The sequence below is a fragment of the Heterocephalus glaber genome, unplaced genomic scaffold (assembly GCF_053883595.1).
Source record: "Heterocephalus glaber isolate CG9 unplaced genomic scaffold, H.glaber_assembly_v1.0 deba00001428, whole genome shotgun sequence".
NCBI lineage: Eukaryota > Metazoa > Chordata > Mammalia > Rodentia > Bathyergidae > Heterocephalus > Heterocephalus glaber.
The window spans coordinates 28,032,902-28,047,331 of record NW_028258293.1 but is presented as its reverse complement, the minus strand read 5'-3'; the positions used below and the strand labels follow the sequence as shown (position 1 = coordinate 28,047,331).

The window sequence follows — 14,430 nt, the reverse complement described above, 5'->3', positions numbered from 1 at the left end:
CCATAAAGTAAGGCCTCTGATCTCCCCAACTCTCCCAGCCCGGAGCACACTGACATTCTGACCTGACACAGGAAACCACTTGAGGAAAGGCAAACACATGCCAATGGTGGCCCCTGTGCCTAAACATCCTACAAGGGGTCTGGGCCAACAATTGGGCAGCCAGGCTTAGAGAAAAGACTAAGGTTGTGCTGGGCACCACCATACTCACACCTCCATGTATTCACAACAAAGAATCCACACAGGAATCTCACAAAGACAGTTTCTGAAAACACTCAAAAAATTCACTAAGAACCTTTGTAATCATTACCAGAACACCTCAGAGCAGACAAGAAACTTTGATTTTAGCACCAGCAGAAGCCTGAAGCCTCTTCAGGGCCTGAGTGTGACAGAGACTTGGGTCTTTAACACACTAACTAAGAACTGCCTGGACACTTAGGGACCAGATAAACACCCCTGGACCTGGGCACCTGGCCAGTGAGTACCTGTAAAAGTTACTGCCCAAGTCAGTGCTGGTGCCCTCCCTTCAGCCCCAACTGAAGGTCTCCCCCCTAAAAGGACTCACCACCTGTGGCTTTCGGCAACACTTGCTGGCAGAGGCAGGCTCATCTGGAGCCCGGGTGGCTTCAGGGAGCCTGGCCTCAGCAGAAGGTGGTGCAACAGGAGTCAAGCAGGGCAGGTCCACAGACACTGGGGCAGGGACCTCACTGGAGTGGAGAGTCAGCATGTACTGTTTGGTGACATCCTCAAGTGATGGTGCCTGCAATGTGGGATGGACTTGGGCAGGGAGGCCCACAGGCTCCGGCACAGCCACAATAGGGTCCACAGAGGTCTGGGGCTCAGGTACCACAATAGGCATGAAGATGGCAGGCACACTGGCATGGCGAACATGTTTGGAGGAAGGCCGGACCTGAGACAGGCCACCATTCTGGTCTTGATCTCTCTCTTCTTTTCGGAGCTCCTGGTGACTGCTCCGGGGTGGACGCTTCTTGGAACCTCGTCGGATGAGCCGAGGAGACAGAATGTCAGCCAGCTTGGGGTCAAGGTGGAAGGCATGGTGGGCAGTGGACTCAGGCAGGGCCTCAGGTAGAGCTCTCTCAGATTGTGCCCGGCTCCTGGCAGGACCAGGGTCCTCTGGCTCTGCCCGCTGCTCCGAAAGTATAGGCTCACTGCTAGATGGAGGCAGCACGGGTTCGACTTCTCTGATGGGCTCCCCTCCAGGACCCTCAAATCCAGGTCCAGCCAGCTCCCCACGACGACTGGGATCACTCAGAGATTTCTTCTTGGGGGCTTTGCCAGCAACTCTGTCTTCCCCTATACACCCCAAAGTACCAGGCCCCTGAACAATGGTCTGAATGACCTCCTGATATCCCTTGCTCTCTTCACTGCCCACAGACCAGTCACTGTGGCCACTGGTCAAGCCCTCATCCACAGCTGGGGTCACTGGAAGCCCTGCTTTGGCACTCAGTGAGCCCAAGAGGTTGCTGTCCACAGAGAACCCAGAGGGCTCCTCAGAGGTGGCAGCCCAGTGACGCTGTGGAATCGGGTCACTCAGGGACCTGTAAGCCTCACTTGCCTCCCCATTGCTCAATTCAGCCCCACCTGGGCCTGAAGGTGGGACTTTTCGTCTCCTCCGGAGAGCACCTGGTGTGGTAGGGGTCTCAGGGGACATGAGGGCCCACCCACCCAGACTGTCCTCGGCCCCAGAGGCATGGCGGTTCATCTGGGCTGATGAAGAAAGAGGTCGCCACACCCCTGCTGTGCCCAGGCTGGAAAAGGCCACACCAGGAGGCTCAGGGTCTGCCCCAATGCCCTCATCTGCCAGACTGGACTCGGGGCCTGAGAGCTCCTCCTGGGACCGCTGCCCTCGTGTCATGTCCTCTGCCCAGTCAGGGCTTCTAGGGGGGACATCACTTCCATCATCCTGCTGGGCACCCATGCGCTGGATCTTCTCAAAAACTTGACGAGCCTCCTGTACATATTGATCCTGGACCACAAGTGGTGGTGGATCCTCCTCAACACCAAGGCCTGCCAGCAGAAGCTCAGAGGAGCTGGGTTTCAGAGGACTGGTTCGGGGTAGACGACGGGCCACCGGCTTCTCAGAGCAGGTAAACGACTTTGCCCTCCTCAGGGTGGCTGTCAAGTCCTTGAGCGTAGGGCGGGTGCCAGGTGATGCTGGGGCTTGGGAGGGCACGGGCTCAATTTGCTCCACTAGGCCACCTGCTGACGTTGAGTCCCTGCCATCTACGGGGCTGCTTCCAGGTCCCACACTGGGCTTTCGGACTCTCAGGTCAGAAAGGTCTGAACGCAGAAAACTGAGAAGCGTCAAGGTTTCTGAGGCGATATCTGGATTTGACAGAGACTTTCGCTGCCTACTCTTGTCCAGCTCCAATTCTCCATCCCTTAAGGCCCTGGTGATGCTCACTGGTCCCTTGGTTCGGCTTCGTGGCTGGGGCCGCAATAGACCTTCCCCAGCTCCAAAGCTAGGGGAGCGGTACAACCCCCAGCTCCCAGAACCCCGGCTAGGCCACAGGTCGTCATCTTTGAGGGTCTCAGTGCTGGAATAGCGGCTGCTACCGCGAGAGCCTCCAGGGCTGGCTAGGTATGCAGGAAAGCTCACCTTGGCTAGGCGGAAAGCTCCTCCCACAATGTCGGACATAGGCCGCATGCCTTCCTGGGGGCCTGAGACACAGGGCTGCAAGCCACTACCCCACTCCGGAGGTCCCTCTTCGCTATGGACTCTTCTTGGAGAGGCTGGAGGTTCAGGGCTCCTGACTACCCCTGCTGAGTCCATGCTGCCCAAATTTAACCCATCACTGTCGGGCCCGTAGTCCTGATCCAATAGGGCGTTTCCAGGGCTGAACCCCGGCCTCCTCCAGTGGTGACTGCCCTCACCGTCTTGGTCCTCCTCACTGCCCGAGGAGCGGCCGCCGTGGTAGGCCGGACTCTGCGACCCTGGTGGCAGCGGCGGGCCCTCCTCTTCCTCCTCGCTGGAGCTGGCAGCCCGGCTGCGGCTGACAGGATAGGAGGAGACCACGGAGGAGGAGGAGGAGGAGGAGCAGGAGGCCCGGGCCCCGGCCTGCGGTTGGGAGAAGCTATGCCAAGAATGTAAACCATCCGCTGGACGCTGCGCTCGCTCCAGTAGCTGCTGCCGCCGCCTTCCCTCCATCCCCGGCCCGGGCAGAGGCCGCGGTGCCGCACGCAGACCCGCCAGGGGGAAGCAAGTCCGAGGAGGTGGCGTTGGAGGCTGCCGGGGCTCCCACGAGGCGCCGTCGGGGGTGGGCGTCCCCGAGGCCTCAGACTCTGCGCTGGGCCGCCTGGAGCCGGGGCCGCCGAAGAGCTTGCGCATCTCGGTGACGCTGGGCCAGGCCCCGCGCGCTGCGCCTTCGGCCGCTTCTTCCGCGGCCCCGGGGGAGACGCCCCCGTCCCTAGTCCCCGCAGAGTCGCAGTCCGGACGCGGCGCGTCAAAGCGCCGGGAGAGCTGGCGCACAGAGGGCGAGAGGCTGCGGAGCGGGCGCGGCTGCGCGGGGGCGGCCGGGGGCCCCGACGCCAGCTTGGACACGCGCCGGGAGGGCTGGCCCAGGACTGCCGCGGCGGGCCGGCACGAGGTGCGGCGTCGCAACCCCGGGGAGTCCGCGTCCTCCACCTTCGGCCCGGGGCCGCCGCTCCACCGCTCCAGCAGTTTGAACGAAACGCTGCGATAAAGCGGGGGCCGGGGAGACCCGTCCGCCATGGTGGCGGCACTCACTCCGGGGGGGCCGGCCTCGGGGAGCCGCGGCCAACCCCCCCCCCCGTCCCCGCTCCGAAGGCGCTCACTGGCCGTGGTCCTGAGGCCTGGATCCTGCACCCGCCGCGCGCGGGGCTTTGGGAGGAGGACGAAGAGACAGATTTATCCGCCGCGGATCAAGTTTCTGTGGCCACAGGCGGCGGCAGCTCCATCCCGAGCGGTCCCTTCGCTTCAGTGCCGACCACCATGCGCGACCCTCGCCTCGGCCCAGGCAGCCGAGGGCATCGCGGCCCGACTGAGAAGGGATCCCAGAGCTCCGTTCTTCAGCTCCGCGCCCGCCCTCCCACCGGCCGGCCGGCCTCCCTCTCACACTCCCGCTCCGGCTCCTGCTCCCTCCCCGTTGGCTGCTCGCTCCGAGCTCCCTTTTGTTGCAAATAAACTTTGTGACACAGGAAAGGGGGCGGGGGGCGGAGCCTCGCGCCCAAAAGAGGGGGTGGGCTCTGGGCGCGCGCGAGTCTGGGAACCCGGCGGGGGAAGGGAATCGGGGAGGAGCCGAAGGAGAAACAAGATGTTGGAACACTAGCCGACAGAAGCGACCCTCCAGGGAAGTCCCGCGGGAGCGCGGCGGGATGAGCTGCCGCCCAGGACTCGCTGAGACACACGCAAGTTCGGAACGTGGTCAGCTCTGCAGACACACAGCCACCGTGGCGCACGCACCGCGGCTCAGCCGCTTTCGCGCGGGAACACCTCCGGCGCTAGGGGCTCCAACATGGCAACCTTGAACCCACAAACTCGTACACACCGACGCTCAGGTACACCCAGAAACACTCCCAGCCGGGAAAGGGGGAGGATCCCAAGCCCGGAGGAGCGGTGAAGGGGCGGGGAAGGCCGCTCCCCGCCCCGCCCCTTCACCACTCCCAAGACACGCCCTTAGGTCCGCCCTCCGCTGCGAATCCCGCTGCACCACGCCCACGTCCCGCCCCGCAGGCTCCCAAACGGGCCACCCATTCCTCCTCCCGGCGGTCTGTTCCGCTCTCACCGTTTCTAACCCACCCTCTTCTCTATAGATGCCCCGCCCCTCAGGGGGATCATACCCCCTCCCCAACTTTTCCAGCTACCTCGCCCCCACCAGCCCCCACCGTCCGGGCGGTGTTCCGCCTTGCACCCCGCCTCCTCCTTTTTGGCGCTCTGGGGTACGCCGCTCTTGCGCCCTCTACCGGCTAATCTTCACAACCCTGGGACCGCTAGACAGGAAAAACCCGATTCACACTGAGCAACCAGAGAGGGATTTAGGAAGACTTCTTTTAGTCGTTAAAATGTTCTGTCCGTTCTCTGGCCTCACACACAAAAGGAGCTTGAACGGAAAGCCCTCGACTTCCCACAGCCAGACCTACACTCGAACCGTGCTCGACCTACACGGCTCCACCCTCCTTGCAGGGGAGGATTAGGACGCTCCTCCAGCTTCACACTGATCTACCCTAGAGGTCCCCTCCCACTTCTGCCCCAGTCTGGTGAATCTGACATTGTACCGGGTGCTGAGGTGTCACCCCCTCCCCTTCCCTCAGCTGCCTGTTATGTCCTTTTCATCACTTCGGGACCTAGTTTAAATGCTGAAGCTTACATTTGAATGAAAGAAAATTTAAGAGATGCCTCTGATGTATGAATAATAATAGTTCATTTATTTTATTTAATCTTAATGGGAAAGTAACTTTACTGTTAAAGTCAGGAAAAAAATGGCAGGTTTTAGAGTCTTCAAACACCATCCTCCTCCACACAGCCTTCCCTGGCCCCACAGCCTGGTAAAGAAGGTCTTTCTCCTCTGAGCCCCCAGTAGCCTCTTCCCCGTAGTCGTCGTCCTACCCCTGCCCTCCTTGAGGCTGAGCTCACCCTCCCTGGGAACAGCCTGGGCTGCCCCGTGCTTTCTCAGCCCTGGCCCAGCCCCTTTCAGGCCTGGTCAAACCTTCTCTGGCCCTCCAGCCCTCACTCAGTGGCCCAGCCTCAGGGAGACACTGTAGTTTCTAGTCTGTGCCTTACCCAGCCCACCTGACAGCTATGGTTGCACAGTATGCTTCATTCTGGCTGCATGAAATATTCCAATGTGGGAGCATAGCAATCCATTAATTCATTGTCTTGTCAATGGGCATTTAGGTGTTTCCAGATGTTTCCAGAGTGCAATGTGTGACTCTGGGCCAGAAGGACATAAGTGCTCAGGCACAGAGAATGTCATTGTCCAACATTAAGAGGCTCCATCAAGCTAGCCTCAAATATCTCTTCTGTTTTTAGGATTGTCTGTGTTTGGTTTTATATGAAGTACTTGTTTTTGCTCATGCTTCTAGTTGTCATAGTAGTTTTGACACTTGATGGCATTTTTGTTCTAACCTTTTCATCCTCAGCACCCTGCAGCTGGGGGAGGGCTGGTAGTTTTATTGCTGTATTACAGGCAAGGAAACAGGCTTAAAGTCCCGGAATCTGTTGCAGTCCACTACTCTGAATAAGTGCACCCTTGTAAGGTAAGAAGCCTTCTCTCCCCTTTATAGTAAGTCAGGTCGCACCACTACCTCTGGTCCCCAGTGTCTTTTGGTCACTGTTATGACTTGTGTCTAGATGTCCCCCCAAAGCCTCATGCGGTCTTAGGTGAGGCTTTTATGGAGGTGGCTGGATCTAGAGTGTGTGACACTGGAATTGATTTATGGTGCAGTGCTAGGATCAAGGGTGCTAGGAGTAAGGGTGTGAGTGCTACCTGCCCTAAGGAGCCTGCATAAACTATAAGGGATAGAAAGAGCTGTCTTTTACTTTGCTACCTTCTGCATGCCATGAACTATTTCTTCTCTGTGATGCCTGCTATGCCACCCTCCCTTGGGGCCAGCCAATTAGACTGAAACCTCTACAGTGAGCTAAATAAGCCTTTCCTTCTTTAACCTTGGGTGTTGCGTATTTTGTCTCATCAGTGAGAAAACTAAGACAGCCACCAACCATTCCATGAACTCACCATCCCCCTAGTGAGACTTTCCTTGCTGGATGGCTCTCTTTATATTCTTAGCACTCCTTCCCAGCTGTAATGATCCAGGTATGTGTGTTTATTTCATTATTGCCTATTTCCTCCATCAAACTGAGCTCCTGGAGGAAAGGGACCCACTGTCCAGCATGACGCCTGGCATACATACAGTAGGTGCTCAACCAATCATTGTTTATTAAATGAAGTCTTTCCTTGTCTGCACCTCAAAGGCAAAACCCCTGGATTTTTTCCCAGGGTAGAGTCTGGGTCTGGCCTCAGCTCAGAGCACACAGAGAATGTTCGCTAACAAGCCTGAGGGAGGAAGGTGCCAGCTGCGACCATTGCTAGGACAGATCCTATGCCTCTGGGCTTTTTCTGCTTAGAGCGGAAATCTCTCCAAGATGAGACCTGCTTGCTGATCGTCTGGCTCCCTGGTCCTTGACCCCACTCATCTGCTTCCCCATCCTCAAGTGCCAGAAGCTAACACTCAGAGTTCTTTATCTTGGAAGTTACTTCCTGAGCCTGGCCTTCCTTGCAACCTTCCTTTCTTCTTTACCCATCCCATCTCCTCTACATCCTCTCCTCTGAGATGGCTGGATGCCGTCCACCCCTCAGTCTCAGGCCACATTGGTCCTTACTCCTCCCCAGGCTTTGCATCTTCTCTAAGCGGCCTTCCTGAAGATCTCCAGTCTGTTGGCTCTGAACTCTACCAGAGTGAGGCTTCACCCCCAACCTAGACCCTGACTCCCACCCCAGTCTGGGTCACTGCCTGGCTTCCACCTACATCCACCTGCTAAGGATAGAACCTGACTAAAGGGATTAGTTTTGGCTGTGGGTTAGCAAAGGCCTGAAAAACTAGTAGCTTTTTCAAAAAGCCATTTATTTCTCTCCAGTGCAGAAGTCCAAAACAAGAATGGTTAGAGACTCACCCTGGTTCCAGATTCTTGCTTTACCAGCTACAGAAAAGGCCCTTACCCAAATGGTTCAAGATAGTGCCCCAGCTGTTCCTTGCACTTGGTAAGAAACAAGAAAGCTTTGGGGTTCAGGAAGACACAGCCTATCTTAAAGACACTCCTCCCTCTCCATATTAAAGTACCTAGGGCATTTTGCTGATACCCCATTGCCAGGAGGAAGTGACCTGGAGTGCTTAGCTGCAAGAGAGACTGGGAAGTGAACTTTTCATTCAAGGAGGCCACGTGTCCAGCTAAAGGGTAGAACCAATATTGTGGCTGGGAGCCAGCTGCCTCTGCTGTGCCTTCTTGGAGGCCGCAGTTACTGGGACTTGGCAGGGAAGGTAGGTACTGGGACGGAGGATCAAGGAAGGGAAGGGAGAAAAGGTAAAGTGGAGGGATTGAGTACATGGGTTGGAGGAAGGCTTTGTGACTTTAGCAAATCAATTCCTACCTTATTAATCGTAGGAAGTGTTGTAAGGGATAGTTGTAAAGATGTGTATAAAGCACATTGCTCAGTCCCTGAAACCCACAGAGCCCAGTTAATGGCCCCTGCTCTCATTATCATGGCTCCTTGGTACTTCTGTGGACTGGCACCCAAGCCGTTCACTGTCAGGCTCAGGCTATGACCCTTCTATACTTCCTCCAACAGCCCCCAGCCTTTGCCTGTGATGTCTCCTACACTGGAACTTCTCTCCTTCAGCCTCATCACATCCATCCTTCAGGGGCCACTTGCCCTGCTCCATCCCCCAGGAAGTCTTTCCCAATCCCAAATCCAGGAGAGTTGCCTTGGACTCCTCTGGACCTACATCATTCCCTGGTAGCTCACTAGACTGTCTTCTCACTCCTGTCTGTGTTCCCTCTGTGTCCCACCCCAGGGAGCAGAGCATCCCCAGGGTGAGGACTCAACCTCCACTTATCACTGCTATGTTCTGGGTTAAAGTGAGGAGGGTAGGGAGGAGGAAGTGGACAAAAGGAGGGAGAGAGAAAGAGGGACTCGAAGTCTCCAAACAGCACTTGGAGGCCTTGGTACTGGCATGTAATAAATGGCTTTTCCTTCTATTGGAATAGAAGGGGATTGTGGGTTTTGGTCCTTATTCTCAAAAGAAGTGTGATGAGCTTTTTTCTTTAAAGACCTATGCCTCCCAGGTAAGAGAGAAAAAGAAACAGTTACAACACCCCGCTTAAAGTCCCCTGTTTAGGGCCTGGCATGTAGCTGAGTGGCACTGAGCCTGCCTGGCAAGTGCAAGGTCCTGAGTTCGATCCCAGGTACTGGAAAAAAGAAAAGTCCCCTGTTTAGATACCCCCTATGCCTATTCCATAGGTCCTGGGGCAACTTGTATTCCAAGAAGGCAAAATAATTACCAATAGTAACTTTCACACCTTGCTTACTGTGTTGTAAACACTGTTCCTGGTACTGTTTTGCACATATTAATTTAATCTTCACAACCACTTTTACAAGACAGGGATCATTATTTCCATTGTTCAGCTGGGGAGACTGAGGAACAAAGAGGTTATTAAATAACTTTTCCAGAGTAACACAGCTAGTGTAAAGCCAGGATAAACACACAGGTAGCCTGGCTTTGGAGTCTGTACCCTCTATTCAACTCTGCCTTGCAGAGGGAAGCCGGGAAAGCAATTTACCTGTGACCCACAATTCCCACTCCAAGAAAGTAACTAAAGAGTCACAGCTCTTAGTCAGGTGGGTCAGTCATCTGAGACTCTCTACAGGGCTTGGCTGGGCTGTGGACAGAGGCCTCTGTCTTCTGCTTGTGGTTTCCCCTGCTGCCCCTGCACAGGCGATGCAAGGTGGGTAACGTCTGTCCTGCTTGGCACGGGCTTGCATCCAGCAGGGAATCAGAAGCAGCTTGTCTTCCATTGCCCCCACACATCTATCTCACTGTGACCCAGAGAATTCAAGTTCCTTCTGTCCGCACCACCAGCCTCTCCAGCAAGGACACTGAGTGGATCCCAAGGAGAATTGGGCCCGGTTTTCTCTTTTTCTCCTCCAGCTGCAAATGCCCCTGACACGTTAGGGAGTTTAACTCTCCAGAGCCCCTCTTTGGATGCTTCTATTGCAGGCAGCCGTGAGGATTGAGAAGGGCTAGAAGAGAGGTCCTTAATACCTTTCACAGTCCCTCCTCCACCCTGTCCTTCTGCCCTCACTTCTGCCCACTCTGCCTTCTAGAAAGGAGGGCTCTTGGTGAGTTCTCTTGCTTACTACAGGTCTGCGTAGGGTACCAGCATCGAGGGCAGGCGGATCATCCAGCATGAGGAAAACAGGCCTGGAAGAGAGGATGGAATGAGGGCTATAGAAGTAAGGGGAAGTGGGGCAGGGCTGGCTGGGTGGAAGGAACCAGAGCAGAGAGGACAACAGCCACAGAGCGGTGATCAGGGGCATCCTGGAGGAGAGCAGGGAAGAGGACTCCCGGAGGTGGTGTGATTCCTCTTTGCTGCTTGCTCAAGAGACCTTTGTGACCTTTAGTAACGATGTCTTTACCCAGCTTGGCGCTGCTCAGATCTGAGTTTGAGATGGCTCTCTGGGAGCTGGCCAAGGCCTCCTTCTGGATACCCACAGGTTGGAATGAGGGACCTGAAAGGGCAGGGTGGAACATAGCCAGGACACTGCCCTGAGACTTTGGGCTTCCAGTCATGGGACCTTCCTGAACAGCCTCCTGGTGGCCCTGTGTCTCCTCAAGCTGTCAGCTTCTTTTAAAGTGAAGCAGTGTTGAAGGCTCTTTCCCCCTCTTGGGGGCCTGGTGGAGGTGCCCCAGGCTCCGAGAATCCACCCAGCTTGGAAGAGGCAGATGCAGCAGAGGTGGGGTCTGGACTCTTCCTAGCAATGAATGCTCTGGCCCTACCCAGCTCCTTTTCTGGGCACCTCTTCACACCTAGCCCCCCAGGCTTCATTGCTGCCCAGCCATGCTTGGCTTATTTCTCCCTCTGGTTTGGTATACACCATACCATCCCCCAGGAGCTGCTGCTTCTGCTAGGTGTTTGAGATTCCTCCCTCTGCTGAGCTCCATAACCTGCAGCACCTTGTCTGGGGGCTGGGTGCGGGACAGCTCTGGTCTCCTCAGCTTTCACACACAGAAAGCTGCACACCTCCTCCCCAGCCCTCTCCTGTTTGCCCAGGGAAGAGCCCAGCAGAAGGCTGTCCCAGGCTGCACCAAAGTGCTCCCCACCTCTGTCTGCTGAGCCTGCACTTGCCTCTGACGTCTGCTTCAGATGGCTCCTCCCCCAAGACGTCTTTCCTGCACTCCCTGGACAAGGTCATAGGCACCCGATGGGCCCTAATACCTCAGTCTCAGCTCTGATGTCACTGTGTCAGTGTCTATACCTCTAGCTCTTGGAAGCCTGAATAGGGCCCGGCTAGAACTGGTTTTTCTAGGGCCTCCCTCAGAGCCACACAGGCTTGAGCGCAAGGTCTTAGTAAAGGCTTACTAAATAAATGGAATACCACAACTTCCCACCAGAGAGCCCATATTCATCCCTCAAAATCCAGCTCAAATGCCCCTTCCTAGAGGCTCTCACTTCCCTTTCCTACCTTCCCTCATGCCCTTCATTGGTGATTCCAAAGCATGTATTATAGTACAAAGTATAGTATAGTACAAAGCCTCTTTTACAGTACAAGTCACACTATACTTCTGTGAGTAGCTTTCTTTTTTTCTGTCTGTCTGACTGTACTGGGGATTGAACTAGGGCCTTCACACTAAGTTACATCCCCAGCCCTTTTTTCCTATTTTAAGTTTTAAGTCAGGGCCTCATAAGTCTCTGAGTTGCCCAAGCTGGGCTTGAATTTGCTATCCTCCTGCCTCAGCCTCCTAGGGTGCTGGAATTACAGGCTTGTGCTGCCATGCCCAGCTTAACATGGTTTTCTTTACTCTTTCTGGCTGACTGAGAGCTTTGGAGACCCAGGCTCAGGCCTATTGGTCTCTGTGCCCATAGGCCCTGGTCTTTTTTTATTTTTGGTACCAGAAATCCAACTCAGGACCTTGTGCTTGTGAGGCAGGTGGCAGAACCACGGAGCTAAATCCCTGGCCCAGGCCCTGGTTGTGAGAAAGGGCTCAATAAATAGTTGATGAGGTTTGGGACCTCAGCTGCATACCCAGCTGAGCTGAATTTTAATTCTGTGCATGGTTTGGGGTTGGTGGGGCACCCTGGCCACAATGGCAAACATGACAGCATCCAGGCCCCAGGTCCTTCTCTGGGGGCCTCAGCCACCCCGCCGCCGCTGCCACTTGGCTGTGAGTTTCTGTATTATCTCGTGTGGCCGCCGGCGGAACTTCCTCTGGGTGAAGTAGAAGAGGATGGGGTCCAGCACACTGTTGGCACTAGCGAAGGGCCGTGTGACTTTGTAGGCAGCAGCAAAGGCTTCCAGCATGGGACAGGGCACACCTGACATAGAGCGCACCGCCAGGTAGGCTGTCTTGGTGACGTGGAAAGGCAGGAAGCTGATGGCAAAGACGGCTGCCACAACCACAGCCATGCGAGCCGCCTTTCCCCGCCGCTCCTGGGCCACAGGCCCTGCAGGGCCATCCTGGCGGCACAGGCGGCGAGCCAGGCGACAGTAGCAAGCCAGAAGGGCTGCACAGGGCAGCAGGAAGCCAGTGACCGTGAGGGCCATGCCATAGGGCAGGTAGCGGGCGGCTAGGGCTGGCGGGCTGAGGTCATAGCAGACGGTGCGGTTCCGCTGGATACCTGTGGCAGCAAAGATGGCTGTGGGCAGGCACTGTGCTGTCACCAGCAGCCACACAGCTCCACACACGAGCCAGGCAGCCCTGCGGCCCCCACGCTTGTGCCAGAGGGCTAGGGGGTGGCAGATACCCAGGTAGCGCTGGAAGCTGATGCAGGTGAGGAAGAAGATGCTGCCGTGCAGGTTGGCGTAGAAGACGAAGCGCACTAGGCGACACATGAGGTCCCCAAAGGGCCAATGGTCCCGTTGGGCATAGTTATAGATGAGCAGGGGCAGGGAGCAGGCATACAGAAGGTCAGCCAGGGCCAGGTTTAATGTATACACGGCTGTGCGGGTAAAGGCCCGGCGGGACGTGTAGATTTGGACAATGACGCAGACGTTCAATGGCAGGCCGGCTACCAGCACCACTGAGTACACAGGGGGCAGCAGCAGACGCTTGAAGTCCTCATGGTAGACACAGGTAGTGGGTGGCAAGCTCAAGCCCTGGATTGTGTTATTGTCCCACTCCATGACTGCCCAACTGGGCTTCCTACATCCAGGGAGGCTGGGGAAACAATACACAGCCTGTTAGTGACATGCTCATTGACCACTGTAAGCAGGCCCTACTCCTTTCTGGGCCCTCGTCTCCCTAGCTGAACAACTGGGGCATCAATTTTGTCATCTCTTATACTTGCTGTGCCATGGAGGCCTCACACAGCTCTAATTTCAAGGAAACTTGGAATAAATAAAGCTCAACTTTGGGAGAGATTTGACTCGCTTTTGTTCTATAGAATGCATTTTCTATCAGCATTCCTAGTAAACTTCTATTCATCCTTTAAAACTCTGGTCAGATGTCTCCTGTGTTAGTGAAAGTAGATGGACTTGGGTTTGAATCTTATCTCTGCTGCTTACTAGTTATGTGACCCAGGGGTAGTGATCTACTTTCTCTGAGTTTCAATTTCCCCATCTGAGAAATGGGGGAATGTGGCATCCACCTCTCAGGGATGTCATGCGATTAGAAGCACTACAACAAGCTATGGAGAGCTTCTCCTGAGCTCCCTGGGAGGCGGGGATGGGAAATGGAAATTATGGTCATGGTTGGTCTGCCTGTCTTTCATAGACTGAGGACCTCCTGAGAAAAAGTAGTAAATTTGGTGCTTCTCTGTGTCTCACAGCCAGGCCTCGGGTGCAGGGCCAAGGGATTCCTGGTACCTCAGCCCATATAAATGGTCCACACACCATGAGCTCACTGAAGGCAGCTCCCACTTCAGCAGCCTGAACATCACCTTCCAAAGCCATGGTTCTTTTTCTGGCCACAGCCTTGTTATCTGTAAAAAAGGACAAGGAGGGGAGGTGACTTGATAGTTCCCCAGGACCTGTTTCCAAGTGACCAGAAGCTACCACAGCAGTGTAGCAGGGCCATGCTCCTCCACGGTGCCCCCTGGTGGCCATAGTGAAAATAGCGTCTCAAAGGGCAAAAGGGAGGGACAAAGCCCACAGCTTTATGTTGTTGTTTTTTCCTTTTGGTACCAGGAATCAAACTCGGGTCCTTGCGCTTGCGCAGCAGGTGGCGAAACCACTGAGCTAAATCCCCAGCTTTATGTTGTTTATTTGAGACAGGGTCTGACTGTGTAGCCCAGGCTGGCCTCAAACTCATGGCAATCCTTCTGCCTCAGCCTCCCAAGTGCTAGGGTTTCAGGCATGCACCACACGCCAGGTCCCACAGCTTTACAGAGATGGAAATCTACAGTGAGGTGCCAGGACTGCCAGATCTTAGTGAGTTAGAAGCAGAGTCAGGACCAGAACCCAATCACCTGATTCAGAGGGCAGCTTAGTGTAGCCCACAGACACAGATGTAGAGCTTACAAGGGCAGCTTCAGAGCTAGGCAGCCCTGGGTCCAATACTGGCTGCCCCACTGCCATGCTGAGCAGCCCAGGCCATGTCAACTGCTTTTCTGCCTGTGTCCTCAACAGTAAAATGTGTCACAGGCCTGACCTTCAGTAGGTGCTCAAGTAATACCATGCCATTACATCTGATACCTGCCCCACCTCTCATTAACCCAGGCTGAGTTTTAGGGGATCCAAC

The 14,430-nt window shown here is 55.4% G+C and overlaps 2 protein-coding genes and 1 long non-coding RNA gene across 8 annotated transcripts in view; 1 reads left to right on the top strand and 2 right to left on the bottom strand.

Annotated features, from left to right (window-relative positions):
- The window catches only part of Arhgef17 (Rho guanine nucleotide exchange factor 17), a 58,236-nt gene extending 54,150 nt beyond the window's left edge, over nucleotides 1–4,086 (bottom strand). The window contains exon 1 of the mRNA XM_004863269.4: nucleotides 563–4,086. Coding sequence (XP_004863326.1) covers nucleotides 563–3,730 — 3,168 coding nt within the window. The 5' untranslated portion in view covers nucleotides 3,731–4,086. The remainder of the gene's footprint in view (nucleotides 1–562) is intronic.
- Nucleotides 4,087–4,236: 150 nt separating this feature from the next.
- Nucleotides 4,237–6,642, top strand: LOC147828038 (uncharacterized). Its single transcript, XR_015451480.1, has 2 exons — nucleotides 4,237–4,536; nucleotides 6,165–6,642. It is a non-coding gene; the product is annotated as an uncharacterized LOC147828038 (long non-coding RNA).
- A 95-nt stretch (nucleotides 6,643–6,737) lies between these two features.
- P2ry6 (pyrimidinergic receptor P2Y6) overlaps nucleotides 6,738–14,430 on the bottom strand; it is a 39,624-nt gene continuing 31,931 nt past the window's right edge. For all 6 annotated transcript variants that reach the window (XM_087211925.1, XM_087211926.1, XM_087211924.1 and 3 more), the window contains 2 exons: nucleotides 13,584–13,672; nucleotides 6,738–12,909 (listed from right to left, as the gene is read on the bottom strand). In XM_087211925.1, coding sequence (XP_087068051.1) covers nucleotides 11,886–12,909; nucleotides 13,584–13,627 — 1,068 coding nt within the window. In that variant the 5' untranslated portion in view covers nucleotides 13,628–13,672 and the 3' untranslated portion in view covers nucleotides 6,738–11,885. The remainder of the gene's footprint in view (nucleotides 12,910–13,583; nucleotides 13,673–14,430) is intronic.